This window comes from Ammodytes marinus (genome assembly GCF_949987685.1).
Source record: "Ammodytes marinus genome assembly, chromosome: 21".
In the NCBI taxonomy this organism is placed as follows: Eukaryota; Metazoa; Chordata; class Actinopteri; order Uranoscopiformes; family Ammodytidae; genus Ammodytes; species Ammodytes marinus.
This window is the reverse complement of record NC_137225.1, coordinates 25,391,398-25,416,430: the sequence shown is the minus strand read 5'-3', so window position 1 is coordinate 25,416,430 and position 25,033 is coordinate 25,391,398. Positions and strand designations below refer to the sequence as shown.

Here is a 25,033-nt window from a genome sequence, read left to right as displayed (position 1 = left end):
AAATAAGAGTAAAGTATGTCCCAATAGTATGCCTACTGCATCCTAACTAGATTATTTTTATCGTCGGATGTAGTATGTAGAATAGAAAAAAGAAAGAGTATGCGATTCGGAACGCAACCAAGATCAAGGAGCCATGTTATGATGAAATAAATAACTAAAAGTACATCCCAATAGTATGCCTACTGCATCCTAACTAGATTATTTGTATGGTCAGATGTAGTATGTAGAATAGAGAAAAGAAAGAGGAGGAGATTTGGAACGCAGGGTGAGTTATGAACCTCTCTCCCAGTGCAGCGGCGGCGGCGGCTCATTGTCGTCGTTGTCTTCGTCTCTGGGTCTGTGGTACATCACCTTCCTAGTGGCCAGCTCTGGAAAGGGACAGAAAATATGCACGGTCGCATTTAGTTTAGTCTTATGGTCGCATTTAGAATATACATTGCAAGGGGCGTATTTAAAAACATTTAGATTCCAAGGGAAATTTTAAAGGGGCACTGTGTAATATGACATCATCAACAAAGTTCTAGAATGCAACGCTCCCTGGGTAACCCCACCCCTTTAGAATAATAACAGAAGCTACAGTGGCCTTCAAGGACAAGAACAATTCTAAGTTCTAAACAATGCACCTGATGACATTTCAAAAACATGGACGCCTCCATAAGACTTACCTGCTCAATGTACAAAATGTAATATTAATATTTGTAATTCTCCGCTCAGGTGGATAATTCAGAGGTGATTTTACACCAATGAGGACATATTTATGAATGAGGATATTGATTTTAGCTAATGAATTACTTAAAATGTTACACAGTGCCCCTTTAATGTCTGATTTCCACACCTTCGCAGTTCAGATTTCCAACTAAATTGGACGTAAATCAAAAATCATCTGCACCAGTGGATGAAGGAATGTGTGACATATCCGAGGCCCTATCCACAGATTTGAGTCGAGTGTTGTCCCCAAAAAACTAATTAACCCTTTTTCTAGAAGAAAAAAAAGTTCACTTCATCTTGAGCAATAAACAGAGATTTTCACTCCTAGAATTCAGTCACTCAATGACGATGTAATTGCATTAAGTAGGAGCGATTGTTTTTTTTTGTTTTTTTTTTTAACCTTTATTTCTTCAGGTAAATCCCATTGAGACCGAAGACTCTTTTACAAGGGAGACCTGTTTTCCTTTCCCACGTTACCATTCACACACACATTCATACACCGATAGCAGCAGGCTAACTATCGACATTCACACAAGGCAAGGCGGGTGAAGTGTCTTGCCCAGGGACACAACAACTATGACACAGGTGGCAGGGCGGGGATTGAACCTCCAACCCTTTGATCATCGGCCAACCCGCTCTACCACCTGAGCCACAGTCGCCCCGATTGTAGACACTGCCCAAGTTAATATTTGAAGCCGATAGTCATAGTTGGCTGTTGTATTGTGTAGTAGGCTCCAAACTGTAGACTGTGGCTCCAGTTTAGCATTTCACAAACAAAATTATAATTTTGGGAACACAGTCGCTCTAACTTGGCTGTGAGTGAGTGAGTGACTGACTGACTGACTGACTGTGTGTGTGTGAAAAAAAGAGTGAGTGAGTGAGTGAGTGAGTGAGTGAGTGAGTGAGTGAGTGAGTGACTGACTGACTGACTGACTGACTGACTGTGTGTGTGTGTGTGAGTGAGTGAGTGAAAAAAAAGAGTGAGTGAGTGAAAAAAAGAGTGAGTGTGTGTGTGTGTGTGTGTGTGTGTGTGTGTGTGTGTGTGTGTGTGTGTGTGTGTGTGTGTGTGTGTGTGTGTGTGTGTGTGTGTGTGTGTGTGTGTGTGTGTGTGTGTGTGTGTGTGTGTGTGTGTGTGTGTGTGTGTGTGTGTGTGTGTGTGTGTGTGTGTGTGTGTGTGTGTGTGTGTGTGTGTGTGTGTGTGTGTGTGTGTGTGTGAGTGAGTGAGTGAGTTCCACCTTGTCTTTGTGGCAGTGGGGTAGGTGGTCTTCTCCTTGGCATCACGTCAGCCTCTCCCCACCGTCCCTGGTCAGACACACACAGGTCATCTCTGCAGAGTCTGTCTACCGGGGAATTCACACACTACGTTTTTATAATGAAGACTATAAGGGCCACAGGACAGAGGTACAAAAATTAGGATGATTGTATTTACGTTTAAACCTGCAGTGTGTAGAATTTTGGGTTTTATTTCCTAGCAGATTTTGTAGAAAGTAATTATAATATCCATAAGTACATTTAATTTAGTGCATAATAGCTGAAATAATAGCTTTTTTTTTATTATTATTTTTTCCCCTTAGGAAGGATCTCATACATGTCCATATTTCTGCATATTTTGGACCAAGGCCTAGTGCCACCATCTTGAAAGTGTCATAGTTGGAATGTCATCAGGTGCATTGTTTAAAATGTAGAATTGTTCTTGTCCTTGAAGGCCACTGTAGCTTCTGTTATTATTCTAAAGGGTTGGGGTTACCCAGGGAGCGTTGCATTCTAGAACTTTGTAGAACTTTCTTGATGATGTCATATTACACACTGCACCTTTAAGTAAAACGTTAAACATCTTTCCAGCTTTACCGCATTCTTGATCCATCAACTTTATCCTCGACATTGACTTCATATCCTACGGTATATGAAGTCAATGTCAAAAATACAACTTGCCTAATAATTGTGCACACAGTGTATATGAGTGCATAATGACAAATAAACTCCAGCTAATTTTCTGCCCCTCTCCCGTTCATATATTTTTATTTTTTTACATTTATTTCTACAGGTAAATCCCATTGAGACCGAAGACTCTTTTTCAAGGGAGACCTGTTTTCCTTTCCCACGTTACCATTCACACACACATTCATACACCGATAGCAGGTTAACTATCGACATTCACACGAGGCAAGGTGGGTGAAGTGCCTTGCCCAAGGACACAACAACTATGACACAGGTGGCAGGGCGGGGATCGAACCTCCAACCCTTTGATCATCAGCCGACCCGCTCTACCACCTGAGCCACAGTCGCCCCACAGATTCATACATCTCTTACAGAATCATACATAACACTTGGAAAAAATAAAAAAATGCCCGTCAAAACACAAACTATAACATGAATTCCACTGAACGCACCTATAAAGTTGACCAGTTGAAAACGTTGCTGTAGACTCACTTTTGTTGCATTGGCCTTTAACACAAGTTGAGACTTTGACACTCCTCCCTTCTTTTCCCCTCAAGCATGGTCTCATCTTATTGTACAGTGCTCCCCTTTGTTATTTATTTGTTATTTATTTTTATTCTATTGTATTATATCTTGTTTTAAGATAGAATAGCCTCTGTACAGGGTACTTAGCTGTTACTTATTCTTATTTTCTACTTTTCTACGATTCTTCTTATTTTCATTTTTTGAATTTTCCTGTTATAATGCTATTTATTGTTTGTATTGAAGCTGACTCAGGGAGATTCGCACAAGAATCCCAATGCACTTGTACTTGTACCTATGCAAATGGCAATAAATATATTCTATTCTATATTCTATTCTATTCTTACATGTTGTTTTGTATTGTCTCTCGTACAGCACTTTGGTCAACTGATGTTGTTTTTTAAATGTGCTATAGAAATAAATGTGACTTTATCAGAGCAAAAGGAACTTACCTTCACTCGTTCTGCACTGCGTCTCACTGCCAGTCATCTCTGCCATGTCTCCATCAGTGTTGTCCTTCTTACACACACCACCACTTTCCCCTAGCTCCAGTGGCTCCGTGTATTGGCCTCTTTTGTACCAGGGTTTAGGGGCATGTCTTGTGGGTACCGTGTGCGTCTTTCTCGGGGCGGTATGCTTCCTTACAACCACTCTTACTGGCTGTTCACACGCTCTTCCATACCTGCCCTCTTCATCCGAGTCTCCTGCCTCTTCTCTGTACAGGTGAAACTCGAAAAATTAGAATATCGTGCAAAAGTTCATTTATTTCAGTAATTCAACTTAAAAAGGTGAAACTAAAATATTATACAGACTCATTACATGCAAAGTGAGATATTTCAAGCCTTTATTTGTTATAATTTTGATTATTATGGCTTACAGCTTATGAAAACCCCAAATTCAAAATCTCAGAACATTTTAATATTACATAAAAGTCAATAAAAAAAAAGGGATTTTAAACACAGAAATGTCGGCCCTGTATAAAGTATAATCATCCATATGTACTCAGTACTTGGTTTGTGCCCCTTTCCTTTTGCATGAATTCTCGCCTCAATTCCAATTCATTTTCCATGATATTCTAATAATATGAGTATCACCTGTATATTTTGGAGCCCTGGCCTTTGCTCCGGGGTGTTCCTTTGGCCAGGCTTTTACCACAGCACGCACACATGAACTTATTGGAACCGGCAAGCCAAATGTCTTCAACCTCTTCGGACGCCTGTGGAAATAGGGGTTGTGAAATTCATTGGAATTATAATCACAAGGGTTCCAACACATTTTCAAAAACCTTTCATGACATGTCACCCAATTTCTTAAAGCGTATTTAAGTGGCTTAATGTAGGTCTGCCAGATTCAAAACATGGCTCAATAATGAGGCAATCACAGTTAGAATTTCGACTTTGAGAATTCTGAAAATAGACTTTACATTATAATTTTATTTATCTTCTTCTTCTTAACCTTTATTTCCACAGGTAAATCCCATTGAGACCGAAGACTCTTTTTCAAGGGAGATCTGTTTTCCTTTCCCACGTTACCATTCACACACACACATGCATACACCGATAGCAGCAGGCTAGCTATCGACATTCACACGAGGCAAGGTGGGTGACGTGTCTTGCCCAAGGACACAACAACTACGACACAGGTGGCAGGGCGGGGATCGAACCTCCAACCCTTTGATCATCGGCCGACCCGCTCTACCAACTGAGCCACAGTCGCTCCATTATTCAACCAGGTTAGTTTATGTTTTTAAGTCAAGTCGAGCCTTTGAGCCAGGCTATGTTTTTATTTTACAGTTGAACTGAATTTAATTTCAATGAAACTGTAAAATTACTTTCCAATTATTTAAAAAGTTACTTAACGAACGTTTCCAAAGTAAATTTAATTATCGTGTCAAATAATCAATATTTAAAAAGCTGCTCCAAGGAACTTTCATTTTGTGTTAATTCTAGCGCCCCCCTTAGGACAATTTTTACTACACCAGCCGCTATTCTTGGGTAAGCGACTCGTACCTGAACAAAGGCATTAAGAAAAACTATATATAAACAGCATTCTTATCACTGATGGTCTCATATGCTGTTACATGTCATTTAAGATCATCAGGGGGAAAATGAGACCGTTCCAAAAATATTTAAAAAGTTCCTCGTAGCACCTTTAAAATCAAAATAATAAATATTTTTTCACCGTAAATCGAGGCGCCCTACCTGTTGAGATCCGCCGCCGACCCCCGCGAGCTTCCGTCCAGCGTAAACATGTTTGGGGAAAAGCTCCGCGTCGTCTATATCCGTGGAAAACATCTCGTCTCTGGAGGACAGCTCATCCAGCGAGGGACTCAAAACGCTCATACGCTCGTGTGTGGTGTGCATGGACAGGTAGTTGTAGTAGTACGGCGCATTCGGTGATGACATGCGGCCCGCTGCGGCATCCCCAGTGGACAAAACGCTCTCGAAAGGCAGTTTAAGGATCTTGAAGTGGTGGCTTTGATGATCGGATTGCTCTGGTAGTTCTGCCTTGGACGAGCTGTTGTCGATAACCGCAGAATCTTTAAACGCTTGCTCACGCGATAGTTTTGACGGCAGGATGGGCTCCACCATTTGCTTAACGAGACTCTCTTCAGGAGCAGCCTCACATTTCTTGGGAACACTTTGGTCGATCGACGGGACATCTGATTGGATATCCGCGACCTCGGCTCTCTCGATATCAAGAGCTAGAAAGTGTTTGTTTATTGCTGCTGCTGCTGCTTCTGAGGATGATGACTGCTCGATTTCTGGATCATCTTCGTGAACGGAAGAGCTATCTAGAGGCAGCTCTTCTTCCAAAGCCCCAGACCAGATATCCCTTGCACTGAGGACATCTAAACTTCTCTGGCTGGTTTCGCCGTCGTAAACCGCAGCGGTGGAGTCACTAAAAATCACGGTAGGCGACTCCAGATGGCTTAATTCGGGCGCCGATGGCAGTACGCGACTGTGCTCTTCGCAGCGGTTAGCCTCTATGGGCGAGAACATTCCAGAGGATTGGGAAGCGGCCCCAGAATCGAGGTCTCTCTCTCGGTCCGCTCCCTGCATTTCACTGGCTCGGATTTTATCCAGACACTCGATGAGTTTGGTGATGGCGTCGCTGGGGTCGGTTTGGACTTCTGAACAAGCCGTCTCTCTGCGCACGTTACCGTAAGGAGGCTGCTGCTGCTGCTGTGGATGATATGTCAATCAATCAATCAATCAATCAATCAATCACCTTTATTTTCACTCGAAAGACACTGAGGTTTCCCGCGTTTACAGTGACGACGAGTATACACAATAAAATCATTCACAAGGAAAACATAATGAGCAGAGAAAACTGAAATAAAATAGGATAGAGATTAATATATATATTAATTTAAATCTGCAGTGTGTAGAATTTTGGGTTTTATTTCCTAGCAGATTTTGTAGAAAATAATTATAATATCCATAAGTACGTTTAATTTAGTGCATAATAGCTGAATTTTTTTTTTTAGAATGATTATTTTTTCCCTTAGAAAGGGTCTCATATATGACCATATTTCTCCATACTTTGGACCAAGGCCTTGTCACCGCCATTTTGGAAGTGTCATAGTTGGAATGTCATCAGGTGCATTGTTTGAAATTTTGAATTGTTCTTGTCCTTGAAGGCCACTGTAGCTTCTGTTATTATTCGAAAGGGGTGGGGTTACCCAGGGAGCGTTGCATTCTAGAACTTTGTAGAACTTTCTTGATGATGTCATATTACACACTGCACCTTTAAATTAATTAGATAAAGTACATAAAACACACAAAACAGCCAGAATAAAATAAGATTAAGTACTAAAGGAACAATGAATTCAAAAGGTAACGTTACACTTTGTATTTAAAACTTTTAGAATAATTAGATAAACCTGATTTGGACAGAAGACCTGTGGCAGTTTAGAGAAAAGAGTTTGTACACTTCTCAGGTGTTGCTCTCTTCACTTGCGTGTTTCTGTTAAAGGCTACAGTTTCTTCTTCTATATTGCATTGTTGAGAAGTCGGACTTCAGTATAGGATTGCCAATGACTGCTGCTGTAATTGTTAATGTGCATGTTTCAGTAATATTTAAAAATTCCTCATAGCTACTTTAAAATAATAAATAAACAAAGATATATGTAATTTTGTCTGTCCTCACAGGTTGCTAGTCTTGTTTGCTGTTATGATTATCAGAGAAAAAATTAGACTTTCAGAAATATTTAAAAAAATCCTCATAGCTACTTTAAAATAATAAATAAACAAAGATATATGTAATGTTATCGTGCTTACAGGTTGATAGTGGTGGCGTGGCATTTCATTCCAGGCAGGAGTGTGGAAGCGAGGCTCGAACATGCGCCTGTAGTCCATGGGGTACAGCGGGGCGGGGGGGTAACCGTACCCGGGATACTGCATGTACTGGTACGGAGGCATGCACGGACGGTTATAGCTAAAACCTGGGGAAATATGAACAGAAATTGTATTACTCAGTGAGATTTAACAAATGTAATCACTTGAACTACAAGCAAGCCACTACTGTGAAATGTAGTTAAAGCTGTAGTGCGTAACTTTGTAATTGAAATGAATGTCAGTCGCACTCAAGCCATCGCAAAACGAGTCGACACAAAGTTGTTTAAGCCTATTATCAGCTCCACAAAACTCTCTGTATTTCTCAGTATGGCAGCGTTTACAAACTGGCAGCGTCCACCCCTTTCGAATAATAACAGAAGCTACAGTGGCCTTCAAGGACAAGAACAATTCTAAATTATAAACAATGCACCTGATGACATTCCAACTATGACACTTTCAAGATGGCAGCACTAGGCCTTGGTCCAAAATATGCAGAAATATGGACATATACGAGACCCTTTCTAAGGGGAAAAAAAAAATTTAAAAAAAAATGTTCAGCTATTATGCACTAAATTAAATATTATAATTACTTTCTACAAAATCTGCTAGGAAAAAAAACTATTCCCCAACAATGCAAAGACAATGTAACACACAGATTCAACACTGGATTTCAGGCCAAACAATGGGTAAACATAACATGGGGCAGGCTAAAGGAACATTTAATTTAATGTCTTGGTACCTCCAGGCATGCCGTAGTGTCCGTACGGGTTGGTCATCTGCCAGGGTTGCTGCTGGTAGAGCCCGTAGTATGGTGGGGGCTGATGCGTCGCGGGCTGGACGTAGAAGAAAGGTCTGGGGTGGGGCGTCGTCTGGTGCCCGTTCCCAAACGTGTGCGCTTTGCCTGCCTCTGCCGGGAGTAGAACTAGTGTTACAAATAGATATATGGTTTAACGCGCGCACACACAGACAGACAGACAGACAGACAGACAGACAGACAGACAGACAGACAGACAGACAGACAGAGACAGATAGACAGACAGACAGACAGAGAGAGAGACTTACACACAGACAGAGAGCGAGAGAGAGCGAAATAGAGAAAGAGAGACAGAGAGAGAGAGAGAGAAAGAGAGAGCAGAGATATAGGCCTATTTCTCTGCATCTACAAGGTCTATTTGAATAAGCAGAACTAGTGTTACAAATAGCAGGACTATTTACTGTAATAATGGACTGAATATTTTAACTGTGATGATGATCAACTGCATTCTGTGTCTTATGTATTATTTTTTATAACGCTGCTATAAGGGAAAGCACTTTCTCAATGATTGCACTATACTGGTTCGATGCTGAAGTGCGTTTCGTTGTGCTGCTGCTGGTGCAATGACTATGAAATTTAATCTAATCCAACAAATATTATTTTTTAAAGGTGCAGTGTGTAATATGACATCATCAAGTAAGTTCTACAAAGTTCTAGAATGCAAAGCTCCCTGGGTAACCACACCCCTTTTGAATAATAACAGAAGCTACAGTGGCCTTCAAGGACAAGAACAATTCAAAATTTTAAACAATGCACCTGATGACATTCCAACTATGACACTTTCAAGATGGCGGCACTAGGCCTTGGTCCAAAATATGCAGAAATATGGACATATATGAGACCCTTTCTAAGGGAAAAAATTATAATAAAAAAAATTAATTTCAGCTATTATGCACTAAATTAAATGTACTTATGGATATTATAATTACTTTCTACAAAATCTGATAGGAAATAAAACCCAAAATTCTACACTGCAGGTTTATGTAAAGCTGTAGGTGTAATACAAGTTGGTCGTTAACATTAACATGCTGTATAAAGTAGGCCTATACTTTTTATGTTATTTTTTATTGTTTTGAAGTCGCGAAAATGAGGGAAAAATGTCTTTGAAGCCAAAAAATGTATCTGAAAAAAGTGTCCCCACATCGCGCAAAACAAAGTGACGCAAAGATTCTGTATAATCACCTATTATCGAAGTTAATCAAAAAAAATTATAAGTTTACATTGCTAAAAAACACACACACACACACACACACACACACACACACACACACACACACACACACACACACACACACACACACACACACACACACACACACACACACACACACACACACACACACACACACACACACACACACACACACACACACACACACACACATTACAAGAGAGATATTTTACCGTCCATTTTTCTGTCGCTTGCTTGCTCAACCCGTCAAAACTAAAATACCGCAGAAGGATGAAAAAACAATTAAACAAACATCCCCCCGGTTACTAAGAATCAAAGTTTTTAAAGTTAAATCGTTGATAAAAGTATAAACGCTTCACTCGCGGGACCACATCGCGTCCTACTAACAAAAAGCCCAAATCTCTCCGCTCGTTAATCATATAGGAAACACCTGCAGCGCTGAGGTGATGCCTTCAGGGCACAGCGGACAAATGAGTGTTGTTTGGCAATTATCCATGGACCATCGCCATCCAAATCTGCCAAACTCTACCTGTAACTGTTTTAATTAGGCTATATTGTACTTTCACCCATTTAATTTTAATTGCTGCCACTCTTCACCACTGTGTACATGTTTCAATTGTTTTTCTCTTCATCTGTTGTTGTGTATTTGATGTATTTGCATTGAATATTGTGTATGTATTGTTGTTTTTCCTTTGAATTTGTTTTGAACTCGACGTCATTGTAAATGAGGGTCACCCCTCAATTGGTCTCTGGAGGATAAATAAAAGTTAAATGAAAAATGAAAAATGTCTCAGTTCGTCCAGCAGATGTCGCTGTTTGTCTGGCTATGTTTAGGCGCATGCGCAGTATCCTCATTTGGCCTCTGCTCTTTCAGGCGCTTATGTTCCGCTGTCTGGCTGCTTCTACAACACTTTAATGTCTAAACTCGGCCTGCGAGAGCTTACTTGGCACTTTCTGTTGACGGGGAAACGCCATCGAGACTGGTCTGCGCGTGGACTCTACCTACACTTCTTTCTGTGAGGAAAAAATAAGCTGTATTTTTGATGTTGTTGCCATGGTTTACTTACAAAAATGGCTCTTTTAACGAGTTAGCCTAGCCGTGTGTGTTTGTGTGTGCTAGCAGCATGATCGCCCTGCAGGGATTTTAACGTGTTATTTGGAACAAACCATGGTTTAAGGGTTGTTTTGTTGCCTTACAACAATGATATATTTCCTGTTTTTGCACCAGGCCTGTGTGTCTAATGTTAATCTGCCATGTTTTCCAGGCAGACAAGGTTTGTTTTGGTGCTAACGGAGCTAGCCTAGCATCAGGCAAGTCACACACAAAAAAAAACTGGAAGCGTTAAAAAAACTAGCATTTACATATCGGCGAACTGCACCTACATCACATTGAAAACCAAACACCATGACAACCCCCATCGCTACATATCCGCTAGAAGCCCAAACTAGTGACTTAATATTACCCAGTGTCGTTTTTATTTGCGCTTATGTCAGATTTTGAAATGTGGTAGGTATAGCTAACGTTAGCTTGACTGTGCTAAAAAAAAAAAAAAAAAAAAGGGCTAGCTAGCTCAACAAGAGGTTAAAAAAGATGTGTGTATCATGTTGACAACTGTCGGTGCCGAAAACCCTTTGGGACCTTTTAGCTAATCTGTCGACACCTTGATAAATACATCGACCAATGCCATATTAAAGCATCAACACTGTTACGTTATTTCTGGATAGATAGATGGACAGACAGATAGATAGATAGATAGATAGATAGATAGATAGATAGATAGATAGATAGATAGATAGATAGATAGATAGATAGATAGATGTATGGATTATTCCTATATTCATCCCCGCCCGGAAGCTGTATAATTTTAATAGCAAATAAATTATATGTAATGTGAATTATTTAAAAATTGAAATAACTATATTATTTTTTTTCATACATTTTAGATAACGTTATTTTAGTAAAAGACAAAGAATCAATGGTTGGATAGCTTGATGGTTACGATTATTATTATTATTATTATTATTATTATTATTATTATTATTATCATTATTATTATAGTCCACATTCACACTACTAATGATGCCTCAACGGGCTGTAGCCTACACATTAGATAGTAAATAATATGGATGTAGCATCATTCCGGGCTGACCTCAGTTATTCACACGGCATCCAATAATCCTGGTTTGTGCGCGTCGCCAGGCTTTACAACAACAACAACAACATAATAATTAGCATTTTATTAGCATAGCATTTCTCAATCCGAATTCACCATATATATTTCGAACTATCTCCACACAGAAGTAGTAGTATCAATCATTGGTGGTTGTGTGTGTGTGTGTGTGTGTGTGTGTGTGTGTGTGTGTGTGTGTGTGTGTGTGTGTGTGTGTGTGTGTGTGTGTGTGTGTGTGTGTGTGTGTGTGTGTGTGTGTGTGTGTGTGTGTGTGTGTGTGTGTGTGTGTGTGTGTGTGTGTGTGTGTGTGTGTGTGTGTGTGTGTGTGTGAGTGTGAGAGATGGAAACGTTACGATGGCTATTTTACTCATGGCCTATTAATATCTGACCAACTTCACCACAGGTTTCTTCCTTATGTCAGCTGGTCCATTTCATTCACGGGATTTTATTTTCATAGTTCGTAATACTAGCCTCATGTGTAACCCAGTAGAGACAGTGGTTGCGTTCCGAATCGCATACTTTCTACTATATAGTTTGGTAGAAAAAAGATTTAGGATGTCCCGATTCTTGTGGCCAGATTTAGGATGGTTAGAAGTACCCGGATGTCCTACTTCATGCGGCCAAGATTGTTAGTGTTGAAAACTGCATCCTATTTGGGCGATTCTGACCCACAATCCATTGCGCACGTGAAGTGACGTCACATCGACGAAGCCTCCATATGAAAACAAACGGGGATGCGACGGATATAAAAGCAAGAGGCAAGATCAAGGCGCAATGTTATGATGAAATAAGAGAGTAAAGTATGTCCCAATAGTATGCCTACTGCATCCTAACTAGATTATTTTTATCGTCGGATGTAGTATGTAGAATAGAAAAAAGAAAGAGTATGCGATTCGGAACGCAACCAGTACTTATCTACATGTTGGATAAAGCCAGAGTTCACATTTTTTTTGAGGGGAGTGACATGCAGAGAACGACCGCGGGCTGGAATTGAACCCGGGTCCGCTGCTGGCCGAGGCCCATGGGGGGGACGCCCTACCAACTGAGCTAAGGGCGCCCCCCACATTTTTATTTTAACCTGACAAAAAGTCCCGAAGTCATATAGGAAAAGAGTGCAGACAAATGTGTGTAACCCGATAGAGACAGTAGGCCCACTCTGCAATATATAACTAATTATGTGTGTGTACATCTGCATATCTTTAAATACCAAACATCTACATCAAATCAAATCAGTTTTATTTGTATAGCCCAAAATCACAAATACGTTTGTCTCAGTGGGCTTTACATTTCATACAATATGATACAATATGACACCCTGCCCTTACACCCTTAGCTCGGCTGAGAAAAAACTCCCAGTAAAAAACCCTTTACCGGGATTTTTTTTTAAAATTGAAGAAATCTCAGGGAGAGTCGACAGAGTAAGGGATCCCTCTCCCAGGACGGACATACTGCAATAGATGTCATAAGTAGAGAAAATCACGAAGGAATTTGATCATTGACCAGATGGGGCGACTGTGGCTCAGGTGGTAGAGCGGGTCGGCTGATGATCAAAGGGTTGGAGGTTCGATCCCCGCCCTGCCACCTGTGTCATGGTTGTTGTGTCCTTGGGCAAGACACTTCACCCACCTTGCCTCTTGTGAATGTCGATAGTTAGCCTGCTGCTATCGGTGTATGAATGTGTGTGTGAATGGTAACGTGGGAAAGGAAAACGGGTCTCCCTTGCAAAAGAGTCTTCGGTCTCAATGGGATTTACCTGTATAAATAAAGGTTAAAAAAAAAAAAAAAAATTATTATGGAAAGTTTAGTTGATGTAAGTGCTTTTAGAAGTTGAGATTTTTTGTTCTGATTCAGAATAGTGTGGGGGGGGGAAGTAATGTCGAAATAATGTCCATTAAAGATGGTTGTGTAGGAGAAATATACAGACACAAACACACAAGGTTTAGTCAAATAAACACCTGAATATACATTGTTCACCGTATATTCACATAGTAGTATAGAACAAGACATGTTATGGAAGCAAAATATCCCCAAAAAATCTCAAAATTTACCTGGAATTTTTGTCTTTTTTCTTCTCTGTTTCAGACTAGCGCACATGTAGCAGACGGTGTCTCTTCAGTAGCTGCGTTCTCTCTCTCTCTCTCTCGCTCTCTCTCTCTCTCTACCTCCGCTGCATGAGAGAGGAACCAATCTCTTCGTATCCGGGGACCCCTGACTCGGTGACACCGTAGCCACGACAACAAAAACAACATCACCGCGAAAAAAAAAAACCTTCTCATCTTTCAGTTTACGCCTCCAGTTCGAAAAAAACCCCAAACATTTTTTATTTATTTTATTTTTTCCCCACATAGGAGTTGAAGACCTCCACTGATAAAACCAGTGGATGTGTCACAGTTAAAACCTCCCCTCCCCCTCTCTTTACCCCGCTTCCCTCCTCTCTCTCTTACAAAAAAAAATATATATATAATAATTTTTTTCTCCTTAATTTGGCTTGAGCCCGGTTTTTCGCCGGCCTTTTTAGCACGCGACACGTTCAAAACTGGGGCGCGATTCATGGGATGCAACAACCATGTCGGACGTTGGTGAGCGCAGGCCTGTGAACACGGACTACGCGGTCTCTCTGCTGGAGCAGCTCAAGTTCTTCTACGAACAGAAGCTGCTGACCGACGTGGTTCTACTGGTCGAAGACAACGAGTTCCCCTGTCACAAGATGGTGCTGGCCACATGCAGCTCCTATTTCAGGTGAGATAAGTTCTTATTAAAGCTGTAGTGCGTAAATGAGTTGATACATAGTTGATTAAAGGTGGGGGGGGGATGTCACGAGGGTCCTGAAAACATGCAGCTCCTATTTCAGGTGAGCTAAGTTCTTGTATATTTTGTTTTGTCTATGTTTGGGGGGTGGGGGTTCTGTTATTAAAGCTATATTGTGTAAATTAGTTGACACAAAGTTGATTAAAGGTGGAGAATGCTTGTGAATCAGTGAATATCCCCTGTCACAAGATGGTCTTGGCCACATGCAGCTCCTATTTCAGGTGAGATAAGTTCTTATTAAAGCTGTAGTGCGTAAATGAGTTGACACAAAGTTGATTAAAGGTGGAGAATGCTTGTGAATCAGTGAATATCCCCTGTCACAAGATGGTCTTGGCTACATGCAGCTCCTATTTCAGGTGAGCTAAGGTCTTGGGGTGGGGGGGGGGGAATTCTGTTATTAAAGCTATAGTGCGTGAATCAATCGCGTACTTTCTACTATATAGTTTGGTAGAAAAAAGATTTAGGATGTCCCGATTCTTGTGGCCAGATTTAGGATGGTTAGAAGTACCCGGATGTCCTACTTCATGCGGCCAAGATTGTTAGTGTTGAAAACTGCATCCTATTTGGGCGATTCTGACCCACAATCCAGTGCGCACGTGAAGTGACGTCATGTTGTATATGTTTGGGGGGTTGGGGAGGATTTCTGTTATTAAAGCTGTAGTGTGTAAATTAGTTGACAAGGAGTTGTAAAAGGTGGAGTGATTCTGGAGAATGCTTGTTGTCAAAATCGGTGAATATCTCCTCACTCATGTCACAAGAGGGTTCTGAAAACATAACGTGTAGCTCCTATTTCAGGTGAGATAAGGTCTTGTATATTTTGTTTTGTCTATGTTTGAGGGGTGGGGGAGAGATTCTGTTATTAAAGCTATAGTGCGTAAATGAGTTGACACATAGTTGATTAAAGGTGGGGGGGGATGTCACAAGATGGTGCTAGCTACATGTAGCTCCTATCTCAGGTGAGCTAAGTTGTTATGTATGGAACTTGTCTTGTGTGTTTGGGGTTTTCTGTTATTAAAGCTGTAGTGCGTAAATGAGTTGACACAAAGTTGAGTGATTCTGGAGAATGCTTGTTGTCAATCAGTGAATATCTCCGCACCCCTGTCAGAAGATGGTCTTGTAGATGCACTGACAGTGTTGTTGTAATTACTCAGAATTCCTCATGGGGGGTCGATAGAACCTGATTGTTAGCACGCTTTGCTCCTTGTGTGTCTACAGTTTCACTAAATAATGCAGCTTTGTGTGTGTGTGTGTGTGTGTGTGTGTGTGTGTGTGTGTGTGTGTGTGTGTGTGTGTGTGTGTGTGTGTGTGTGTGTGTGTGTGTGTGTGTGTGTGTGTGTGTGTGTGTGTGTGTGTGTGTGTGTGTGTGTGTGTGTGTGTGTGTGTGTGTGTGTGTGTGTGTGTGTGTGTGTGTGTGTGTGTGTGTGTGTGTGTGTGGACAGAGATTATTCCTGTTGGTCTGATGGTGATGAGGTGTGTGTTACGATGTCATAATGAAACGTGTGGTTGTTGTTATGTCTGTAGGTGCTCCCCTACTACAGTTACAATGAATAATGCACGTCACCATAGAGACGGTGCCTCACACTCTTTATATACACAATGGAACACTAGTTATTCATCCACACTTTACTTTAGTATTACCATGTAATCACCTGGTCAATGATCAAATTCCTTTGTGATTTTCTCTACTTATGACATCTATTGCAGCATGTCCGTCCTGGGAGAGGGATCCCTTACTCTGTCGACTCTCCCTGAGATTTCTTAAAATTTTTTTTTTATCCCAGTATAGGGGTTTTTACTGGGAGTTTTTTCTCAGCCGAGCTAAGGGTGTAAGGGCAGGGTGTCATATTGTATCATATTGGAATGTAAAGCCCACTGAGACAAATGTATTTGTGATTTTGGGCTATACAAATAAAACTGATTTGATTTGACTAGTGGATGGGGTTTCCTTCACGGCTTGCCCTCTGCACCAGTTATTCCATCTCCGATATTATGATAATAATAAATGTTACTTTGATATTGCACCTTTCCAAAACAACGCTTAAGCCCGTATCTCACTGGGCTGCGACTGTTTGCGACAAGTTGGAGACTGCATTCGCAAACGAGCCTCTAAACTGTCTCCAAACGTTCCCGGAGGTCTCAATTTCCTCGCATGAGTCGCAGAGCCGCACAGTCCTGTCGCTTGAATTTTGAACACGTTCAAAAAAAAGTGTGCGACATATCTAGTCTCAAAATAGTCTCAGAGTGGTCGCATGTGTCTCAAACGCGCTGCAAACCCTTCTCAATTTAGTTTCCGCGAGTCAGAAAGTGCAAGAAATTTGAGAACTTTGCGAGGGTTTGGCGACATATAAAACTAAATTGTGACTGATTTGAGACAAAAATTAGACTGACATTCCGTTCGTGCGACGCTCGCCAGACGTTCGCGAGACATAAATGCGACCTCCCGGCAAGTGTTGGGCAGGACATTCGCAAACGTGTTGTGAGGAACCAACTCAGTGAGACTGCAAGTGAAAATTGTCGCTAATTCGCATATTTTCTCGCAATTTTGTGTCTCCAACTTGTCGCACACTGTCGCAGCCCAGTGAGATAGGGGCTTTACAAAGTGCTTTGAAGAGTTGCTAGCTACGATGGGCCCCTTTGTTTACATATCAGTTTACAGAGCTTAGGTTGTGTATTAACGTCCTACTCATACTAAAAGCCCTTCTAACGTCCTACTCATACTAATTTTGACGTCAATTTGAGTATGTTGTGGTCGTGTGTGCAAGTTTGTGTAGGTGAGAAATGCCCAGATGAGTACTTACTTCCGGGAAGATTTTGTGTATGGATCGATAGGATACTTTTACTACTCAACCGCCCCACAATGCTTTGCGTCTTTTCAAACGACACGTTTTTTTTATATTCTTTATTGCTTCTGTATACTTCAGTGTAAACTTTCCGACGAACCTCACATACACAATCGATGGTTAAGTAGACAGTATGTAGTATATACATGTTGAGTATGTAGGAGGGAGGACGTTAGTAGGGCTTTTAGTATAGTATAAACATGTTGAGTATGTAGGAGGGAGGACGTTAGTAGGGCTTTTAGTATATAGTATATACATGTTGAGTATGTAGAAGGGAGGATGTTAGTATGGCTTTTAGTATATAGTATATACATGTTGAGTTTGTAGGAGGGAGGACGTTAGTAGGGCTTTTAGTATATAATACATGTTGAGTATGTAGGAGGGAGGACGTTAGTAGGGCTTTTAGTATATAGTATATACATGTTGAGTTTGTAGGAGGGAGGACGTTAGTAGGGCTTTTAGTATATAATACATGTTGAGTATGTAGGAGGGAGGACGTTAGTAGGACTTTTAGTATATATACATGTTGAGTATGTAGGAGGGAGGACGTTAGTAGGGCTTTTAGTATATAGTATAAACATGTTGAGTATGTAGGAGGGAGGACGTTAGTAGGGCTTTTAGTATATAGTATATACATGTTGAGTATGTAGAAGGGAGGATGTTAGTATGGCTTTTAGTATGTAGTATAAACATGTTGAGTATGTAGGAGGGAGGACGTTAGTAGAGCTTTTCCAACCCAGCCTAAATGAATGCCCCTCTGCCCTGTACTGGTGCAGAGGCCTCTCTGTGCACAGCGTTGCATAATGAAGTGTGCACTGCAGCAGCCTGAGAAGACTCCATCTGTACATGACAGGAGCCAACGCTGCAAAACATTTTGTTTTTATCCCGGTAAAGGGTTTTTACTGGGAGTTTTTTCTCAGCCGAGCTAAGGGTGTAAGGGCAGGGTGTCATATTGTATCATATTGTATGAAATGTAAAGCCCACTGAGACAAATGTATTAGTGATTTTGGGCTATACAAATAAAACTGATTTGATTTTGATTTGATTTCAACCCTCCTGAATAAGACTGGATTTAGTATCTACACTCACTGCCTTCTGTATGCTATGCCCAGCCATCCACTGTGTGTTAAACTAGTGGAAACACACAGGTATCGGATTCGGCTCGCTTTTAAAAGTCGACGTAAACACGCAGTAGAAAAAAAACGGATATATGTAACTGAAGAAAAAAAACAGAATTGTGCATAACGATGCATACACAATGTACAGACCTTTTTAAAAGCTTTTTAAATGACAATATTTAGCATCCCCTAGTAAATGCCATTTTATTTTTATTTTTATTTTTATTTTTATTTTTATTTTTATTTTTATTTTTATTTTTATTTTTATTTTTATTTTTATTTTTATTTTTATTTTTATTTTTATTTTTATTTTTATTTTTATTTTTATTTTTATTTTTATTTTTATTTTTATTTTTATTTTATTTATTCAGCAGTTTCACACCACCAACTGGGCAGAAGTGTGTAGCAACAGATTGTAAACTTGAACATTCATTTAAAGGTGCTGTAAGCGGAATGGTCAGTTTAGCTAACTTCCTGTCAGTGACTGCAGTTAGCGGTCCCCTCGCTCGTCCCCACGTCACCACATTAATGCACTGCGGTCTTCAAGCAGCGAGTTATCTAGCATCATCTCAGATCCATAAGTGTGATAAAACATGATTAAAAACCATCAAAACAGACATTGGGAAAGAATTTTACCTGCTCCGCCATGGTAGGCGCATAAACATTCACCCATCTGTCGCTCTGGCGTGCACCGGCAGTGAGACGGGTGTCGGTTTGTAGCGTTCTCTCTTGTGATTGGATATCAGTTTCGGGATCCCCGAAATGTTTATTTGCCGATTACATGAGAGATCGGCTTTATGAAACGCGCACATTATGTAAGTGATCACTGTATGAATAAAGAGCGATTTAACACTTATATTAACGTAAATAAATCTCTTACTTCACCTTTTAAATCCAGTCGAACTGACACATATTAGATCATATGGGATTTATTTCCACATTAGATGGCTTCCTGAAACGGATCTGAGAGTATCTCACTCACACACTCACACACACTCTCTCTCTCTCTCTCGCTCTCTCTCTCTCGCTCTCTCTCTCTCTTTTACACTCACACACACAGACTCTCTCTCTCTTACACTCACACACTCTCTCTCTCTCTTACACTCACTCTCTCACTCACACACACACTCTCTCTCTCTCTCTTACACTCACTCTCTCACTCACACAGACTCTCTCTCTCTCTCTCTCTCTCTTTTACACTCACACACACACAGACTCTCTCTCTTACACTCACTCTCTCACTCACACAGACTCTCTCTCTCTCTTACACTCACTCTCTCACTCACACAGACTCTCTCTCTCTTACTCTCACACACTCTTTACCACATGACGCATTCCTGGAAAAGGTCCCGACAACTTGATGCCCCCGCAACACCCACTGTTTCTCACACACACACACACACACACACACACACACACACACACACACACACACACACACACACACACACACACACACACACACACACACACACACACACACACACACACACACACACACACACACACACACACACACACACACACACACACACACACACACACACACACACACACACACACACACACACACACACACACACACACACACACTGTTTCCCACGCACTCGTTATCTGGTGCGAACTTGCAAAGCATTTCCCCTCCAGGGTTCAGGGGTGTCACACAGCTTCCTCTAAAAAGTGCTACACATATCATCTCTCACTCACTCTCTCTCTCTCTCTCTCTCTCTCTCTCTCTCTCTCTCTCTCTCTCTGTGTGTCACTATCTCTCTCTCTCTCTCACTCTCTCTCTCTGTGTCACTAACTCTCTCTCTCTCTCTCTCTCTCTCTCTCTCTGTGTCACTATCTCTCTCACTCTCTCTCTCTCTCTCTCTCTCTCTCTGTCACTATCTCTCTCTCACTCTCTCTCTGTGTCACTATCTCTCTTTCTCTGTCTCTCTCTCTCTGTCTCTCTCTCTGTATCTCTCTCTCTGTCACTCTCTATCTCTCTCTCTCTGTCACTATCTCTCTTTCTCTGTCTCTCTCTCTGTCTCTGTCACTCTCTCTGTCTCACTCTCTATCTCTCTCTCTCTCTCTCTCTGTCACTAATATCTCTCTCTCTCTATGTGTCACTATCTCTCTCTCTCTCTCTCTCTCTCTCTCTCTCTGTCACTAATATATCTCTCTCTCTCTCTGTCACTCTCTCTCTCTCTCTCTCTCTCTGTCACTATCTCTCTCTCACTCCCTCTGTCACAGTCTCTCTCTCTGTCACTCTCTCTCTCTCTCACTTACTCACTCTTTCTTTCTCTCTTTCTATCGCTCTCTCACTCACTCTCTATCTCTCTCTCTCTCTCTCTCTCTGTCACTCTCTCTCTCTCTCTCTCTCATTCACTCATTCAAATAGCTTTATTTACTTGACTATTATGGTAAACGGTATTGCCAAAGTATTACACATATTACAGAAACGAAACACACACACACTCGCATACTCTCTCACTCACTCACTCACTCACTCACACACACACACACACACACACTCTCACACACATACACACACACACACACAAATTACAATTTTAAGACGCACTAATGCAAACAATCATTTACATAAAATATTGGACTTAATCTTGAATTATAACAAACACAGGGTTCAACATAACTTTTTTTCCCTACTGGCCCGCCGGGCCAGTGGATCCGAGTTTTACTGGCCCCTTGTATATTTTCACTGGCCCTGCACACACTTTTTTTTCTTCATAATTTAGTGTCAATAATTATAATACCTGTATTAGAAAAATAAAGAAAGATAACCAGATCTAAAGGGAATATCTATACTGTAACAGTATAGATATTCCCTTTAGATTTGGTTATTTTTCTTTTAGTTAATTATATGAAATGTTGATATTGCTCATACACATAATATAAAACCAGGCAAACATATTGAATTAGAAGCCTACAACTGAAAGTATGTTGAAAGAGTCGGCCAGTATTTTAAAGTCCAGTAGTTTGATGGTTGTTTTTATTCTTGAATTTGGGCAGTTTAATGAATAGTTCACCTGCAGAAGTCATGTTCAAACATAAAAAATAAATAAGAGATGAAGGTCTGATCATTCTTTGTGGTGTGGTAGGCTGTTTTTATTACTTTCTCTATATGCATTAGGGATGTGAATGTGTCGACCGAATGACCGGTTTTCCACTTTCGCTCAAGTTGACTTTAAAAATAGAATAGAAATCCGAAAATCAGGGGGTTATGCCGTTTTTTTAGTGGGAGATTTCACCGTGTATGTGAGTTCACGTCTGGTCATGAGCGCGCTGCAGGAGTGTCACTTCTCCATGAAGTGTCAGCTTCACATTAAGAGTCCGGTGTGGGACCATTTTTTCAAACTATTGATAAAAAACAATGCAGTGCAAAATATGCAGCATAAGTTAAACGCTCGTCTAAGACTATGACATTAAATCACCTTAGAAACACACAATGCCTTCGTCCGATCACAGCAGCGTTTCACCGTGTGATCTCGGCAGCGAGTGAGCCGCCGCGCAGATGAACTGTGGTTTGTGGCTAAAATAATAACCGGGGATATTCTCCCCGTTAGCGATTTCAATGGGAAAGACTTCCGCGATCTGATTGAATGTCTCGAGCCTGAAAACACAGTGCCAAACTGCGCGACTATAGGAACTGTACAGTGAGCGGAGTCCCTCCGTTCGTTTCTGTCTACAACCGACACAATCACCGGAGACGCATTCACAGCGTTTAAATAAAGCCTCTCATTTGTATTACCATTGGGGCTTGGATGCAAATATTGTAACATTACGGCGGCAGATAAAGGAAAAGCGCAGTTATCATTTTCTGCACCTCAACCTCTGCTGTGGGAAGAAAGAAAGGGGGCAAAGCAAGTCGATTGATTTGTCGACTCGCAGGCGGACGGTAGGCAGCTCTGCCAACGGTGCCTGTCAAAACGCCCACGCATCGGTTGTCCACTGGCCTTTCATTAAAAAATATATTTTATATTAGGTTTATTATATTGAGTCTTAAATAAACACTGCTTTCATTACGACTCAGAACGCGCATTTCAATGAACCATGATGTAGTCTACATACTGAACTGTGATTGGCCAGCCACTGGCCCGGGCGGGACAGTGACTGGCCAATCAACTTGCCCTGCATATGATTTTACTGGCCCCGGGCCATCGGGCTATACGTTATGTCGAACCCTGAAACACATTTATAATACTATGAAATAATGGTTTCTCACTCTGTCTTGCACGATTTGCCTTGGGAAAAGAGAGAGTGAAAGAGAGAGAGAGAGACAAAGAGAGAGAGAGAGGAAGGGAGGGAGAGAGAAACAGAGAGAGAGAGAAAGAGGGAGAAACAGAGAGAGAGAGAAACAGAGGGATAGAGATGGAGAGAGGGAGAAGGGGTGGGAGAGAGTGAAAGAGAAACAGAGAGAGAGAGAAAGAGGGAGAAATAGAGAGAGAGAAACAGAGGGGGGGAGAGAGAGAAACAGAAAGAGGGGGAGAGAGAGAGAGAGAAACAGAGAGAGGGAGGGAGAGAGAGAGAGGGGTGAAGGGGTTTGTCTGCAGTGTTGCGTAATGCGTCCCTGCAGGTTTAGCCCCCGTTGTGAAGAACAGTCTCACACCTAAAGAATAACAAACAAACAGCATGGCAGGGCTGATTATTATTATTATTATTATTATTGTTATTATTATTAAAGAATAGAGTGGCAAGAGAGTTATACTTGTCATTGACTTATCTGTCTATTGATTCTCCATTTAAAATCAGTGATCCTGGAGAATATTTATTGTTAAAATCACATTTAGTCAAAATCACTTTGTCAAAATCAGTGAATACAGAATCTCCTCATGATCCACTACATGTCAGGACTATATGTGTCCAATGAAAAAAAAATGAAAAAATCAGTGTTAAAAACATATGCTAGCTACAGTGGCCCCCTTTTGTTTACATACCAGTTTACAGAGCCTAAGCTGTGTATTAACACCCACTTTTTTTTCAGCGCACACACAGTACAGACAGGTAGCGGAGTGTGAGGAGATATTCACTGATTTTTTACATCACGCATTCTCCATAATCACTTTAAGCACAGAAACATGACTGCAGTAGTGAGTGAGCACATTGCACCATAATGGATGAAAATCACCAGATAACTGCTTCACTTTATCCACACAACATGTTAGAAATGGCTGTTAGTCGGAAAGGTTAGAGAGACCCAGAGTCATTCACAGATCAGACAAAAACAACAACAAGGAAGTGTAGGCCACTTGCCAAGACTGCAGCAAACTCAGTTAGCTAAACACAGTTAGCTAAATAGACAGGTGCTGCTGTGTGTGTGTTTGTGTGTTTGTGTGTGTGTGTGTGTGTGTGTGTGTGTGTGTGTGTGTGTGTGTGTGTGTGTGTGTGTGTGTGTGTGTGTGTGTGTGTGTGTGTGTGTGTGTGTGTGTGTGTGTGTGTGTGTGTGTGTGTGTGTGTGTGTGTGTGTGTGTGTGTGTGTGTGTGTGTGTGTGTGTGTGTGTGTGTCACTTAGCATTAGACCACTGATGACTGTAACAACAACAACAACTGCTCAGTTGGTAGGGCGTCCCCCCCCCCCCCATGGGCCTCGGCCAGCAGCGGACCCGGGTTTGATTCCAGCCCGCGGTCGTTCTCTGCATGTCACTCCCCTCTCTGCCCCATTTCAACTCTGTCTCTACACTATCAATAAAGCATAAAAATGCCAAAAAAATATCTTGAAAAAACTAAAAAAACAGCAACTGCTATGTGCTCCATCTAAACCAGTGGTTACTGTCCAATGCTGCTCTTTGAATACTTGTAGATGGGTTGGGAATGCTTTGATTTACCTGTTCGGTGTTGTAACTTGTAACTTTTTTCTTTATTATAATGTTTTGGGCATTTTCAAGCTTTATTAGACAGTACAGAGAACTTTGTATCATTTAACTGTGAAGTGGCTTTACAGAGCTGGAATGAGTTGCAGAAATTAGATTATTATCAAATTATTTATTATTTATTTTATTTTTTTTATTTTACCAAAAATTCTCCAAACATATGGGTCCTTGCTTCTAAAAAATAATTTAATCTCTTGTAATACTGACTTGAATATCTTTAGATTTGAACTTGTATTCATCTGTTTTTTAAGCTATGTTCTGACCCTTTATTTATTTATTTTTAATTGATTTTTTTTAAGATATGTTTATGCTTTATTGATAGTGTAGAGACAGAGTTGAAATGGGGCAGAGAGGGGAGTGACATGCAGAGAACGACCGCGGGCTGGAATCGAACCCGGGTCCGCTGCTGGCTGAGGCCCATGGGGGGGAGGGGACGCCCTACCAACTGAGCTAAGGGCGCCCCCTTTTATTTATTTTTTAATCAGAATCTTTTTATTTGGTTTTATGGTATTGCAGAGTGCCAGGTTGTTATTGTGTTACATACAGTTGAAAACAAATAGATGAAAAACAACTTATGCCACTTCTGACCCCTTTTTTATTTTGAACCTATTCCACGTTTGGATTTTTGTTTTTCCAAAGGACTCGCTCAATGCATTCCAGTAGCGGCCACTTACAGGTAGCTTGAACCGTGTCTGTTTTTACAGCCCTC

General features: G+C 41.0%; 2 protein-coding genes across 2 annotated transcripts in view; one reads left to right on the top strand and one right to left on the bottom strand.

The window, feature by feature from the left end:
* Positions 1-270: 270 nt before the first annotated feature.
* buc (bucky ball) lies at positions 271-10,489 on the bottom strand (the record flags this gene model as incomplete). Its single annotated transcript, XM_080050112.1, has 7 exons — positions 271-368; positions 3,621-3,883; positions 4,263-4,384; positions 5,370-6,344; positions 7,452-7,615; positions 8,248-8,430; positions 10,459-10,489. 7 exons carry the CDS (start codon positions 10,487-10,489, stop codon positions 271-273), a joined length of 1,836 nt encoding a protein of 611 aa, XP_079906238.1.
* A 3,287-nt stretch (positions 10,490-13,776) lies between these two features.
* Positions 13,777-25,033, top strand: part of kbtbd2 (kelch repeat and BTB (POZ) domain containing 2) — a 16,251-nt gene continuing 4,994 nt past the window's right edge. The window contains exon 1 of the mRNA XM_080050175.1: positions 13,777-14,424. Coding sequence (XP_079906301.1) covers positions 14,252-14,424 — 173 coding nt within the window. The 5' untranslated portion in view covers positions 13,777-14,251. The remainder of the gene's footprint in view (positions 14,425-25,033) is intronic.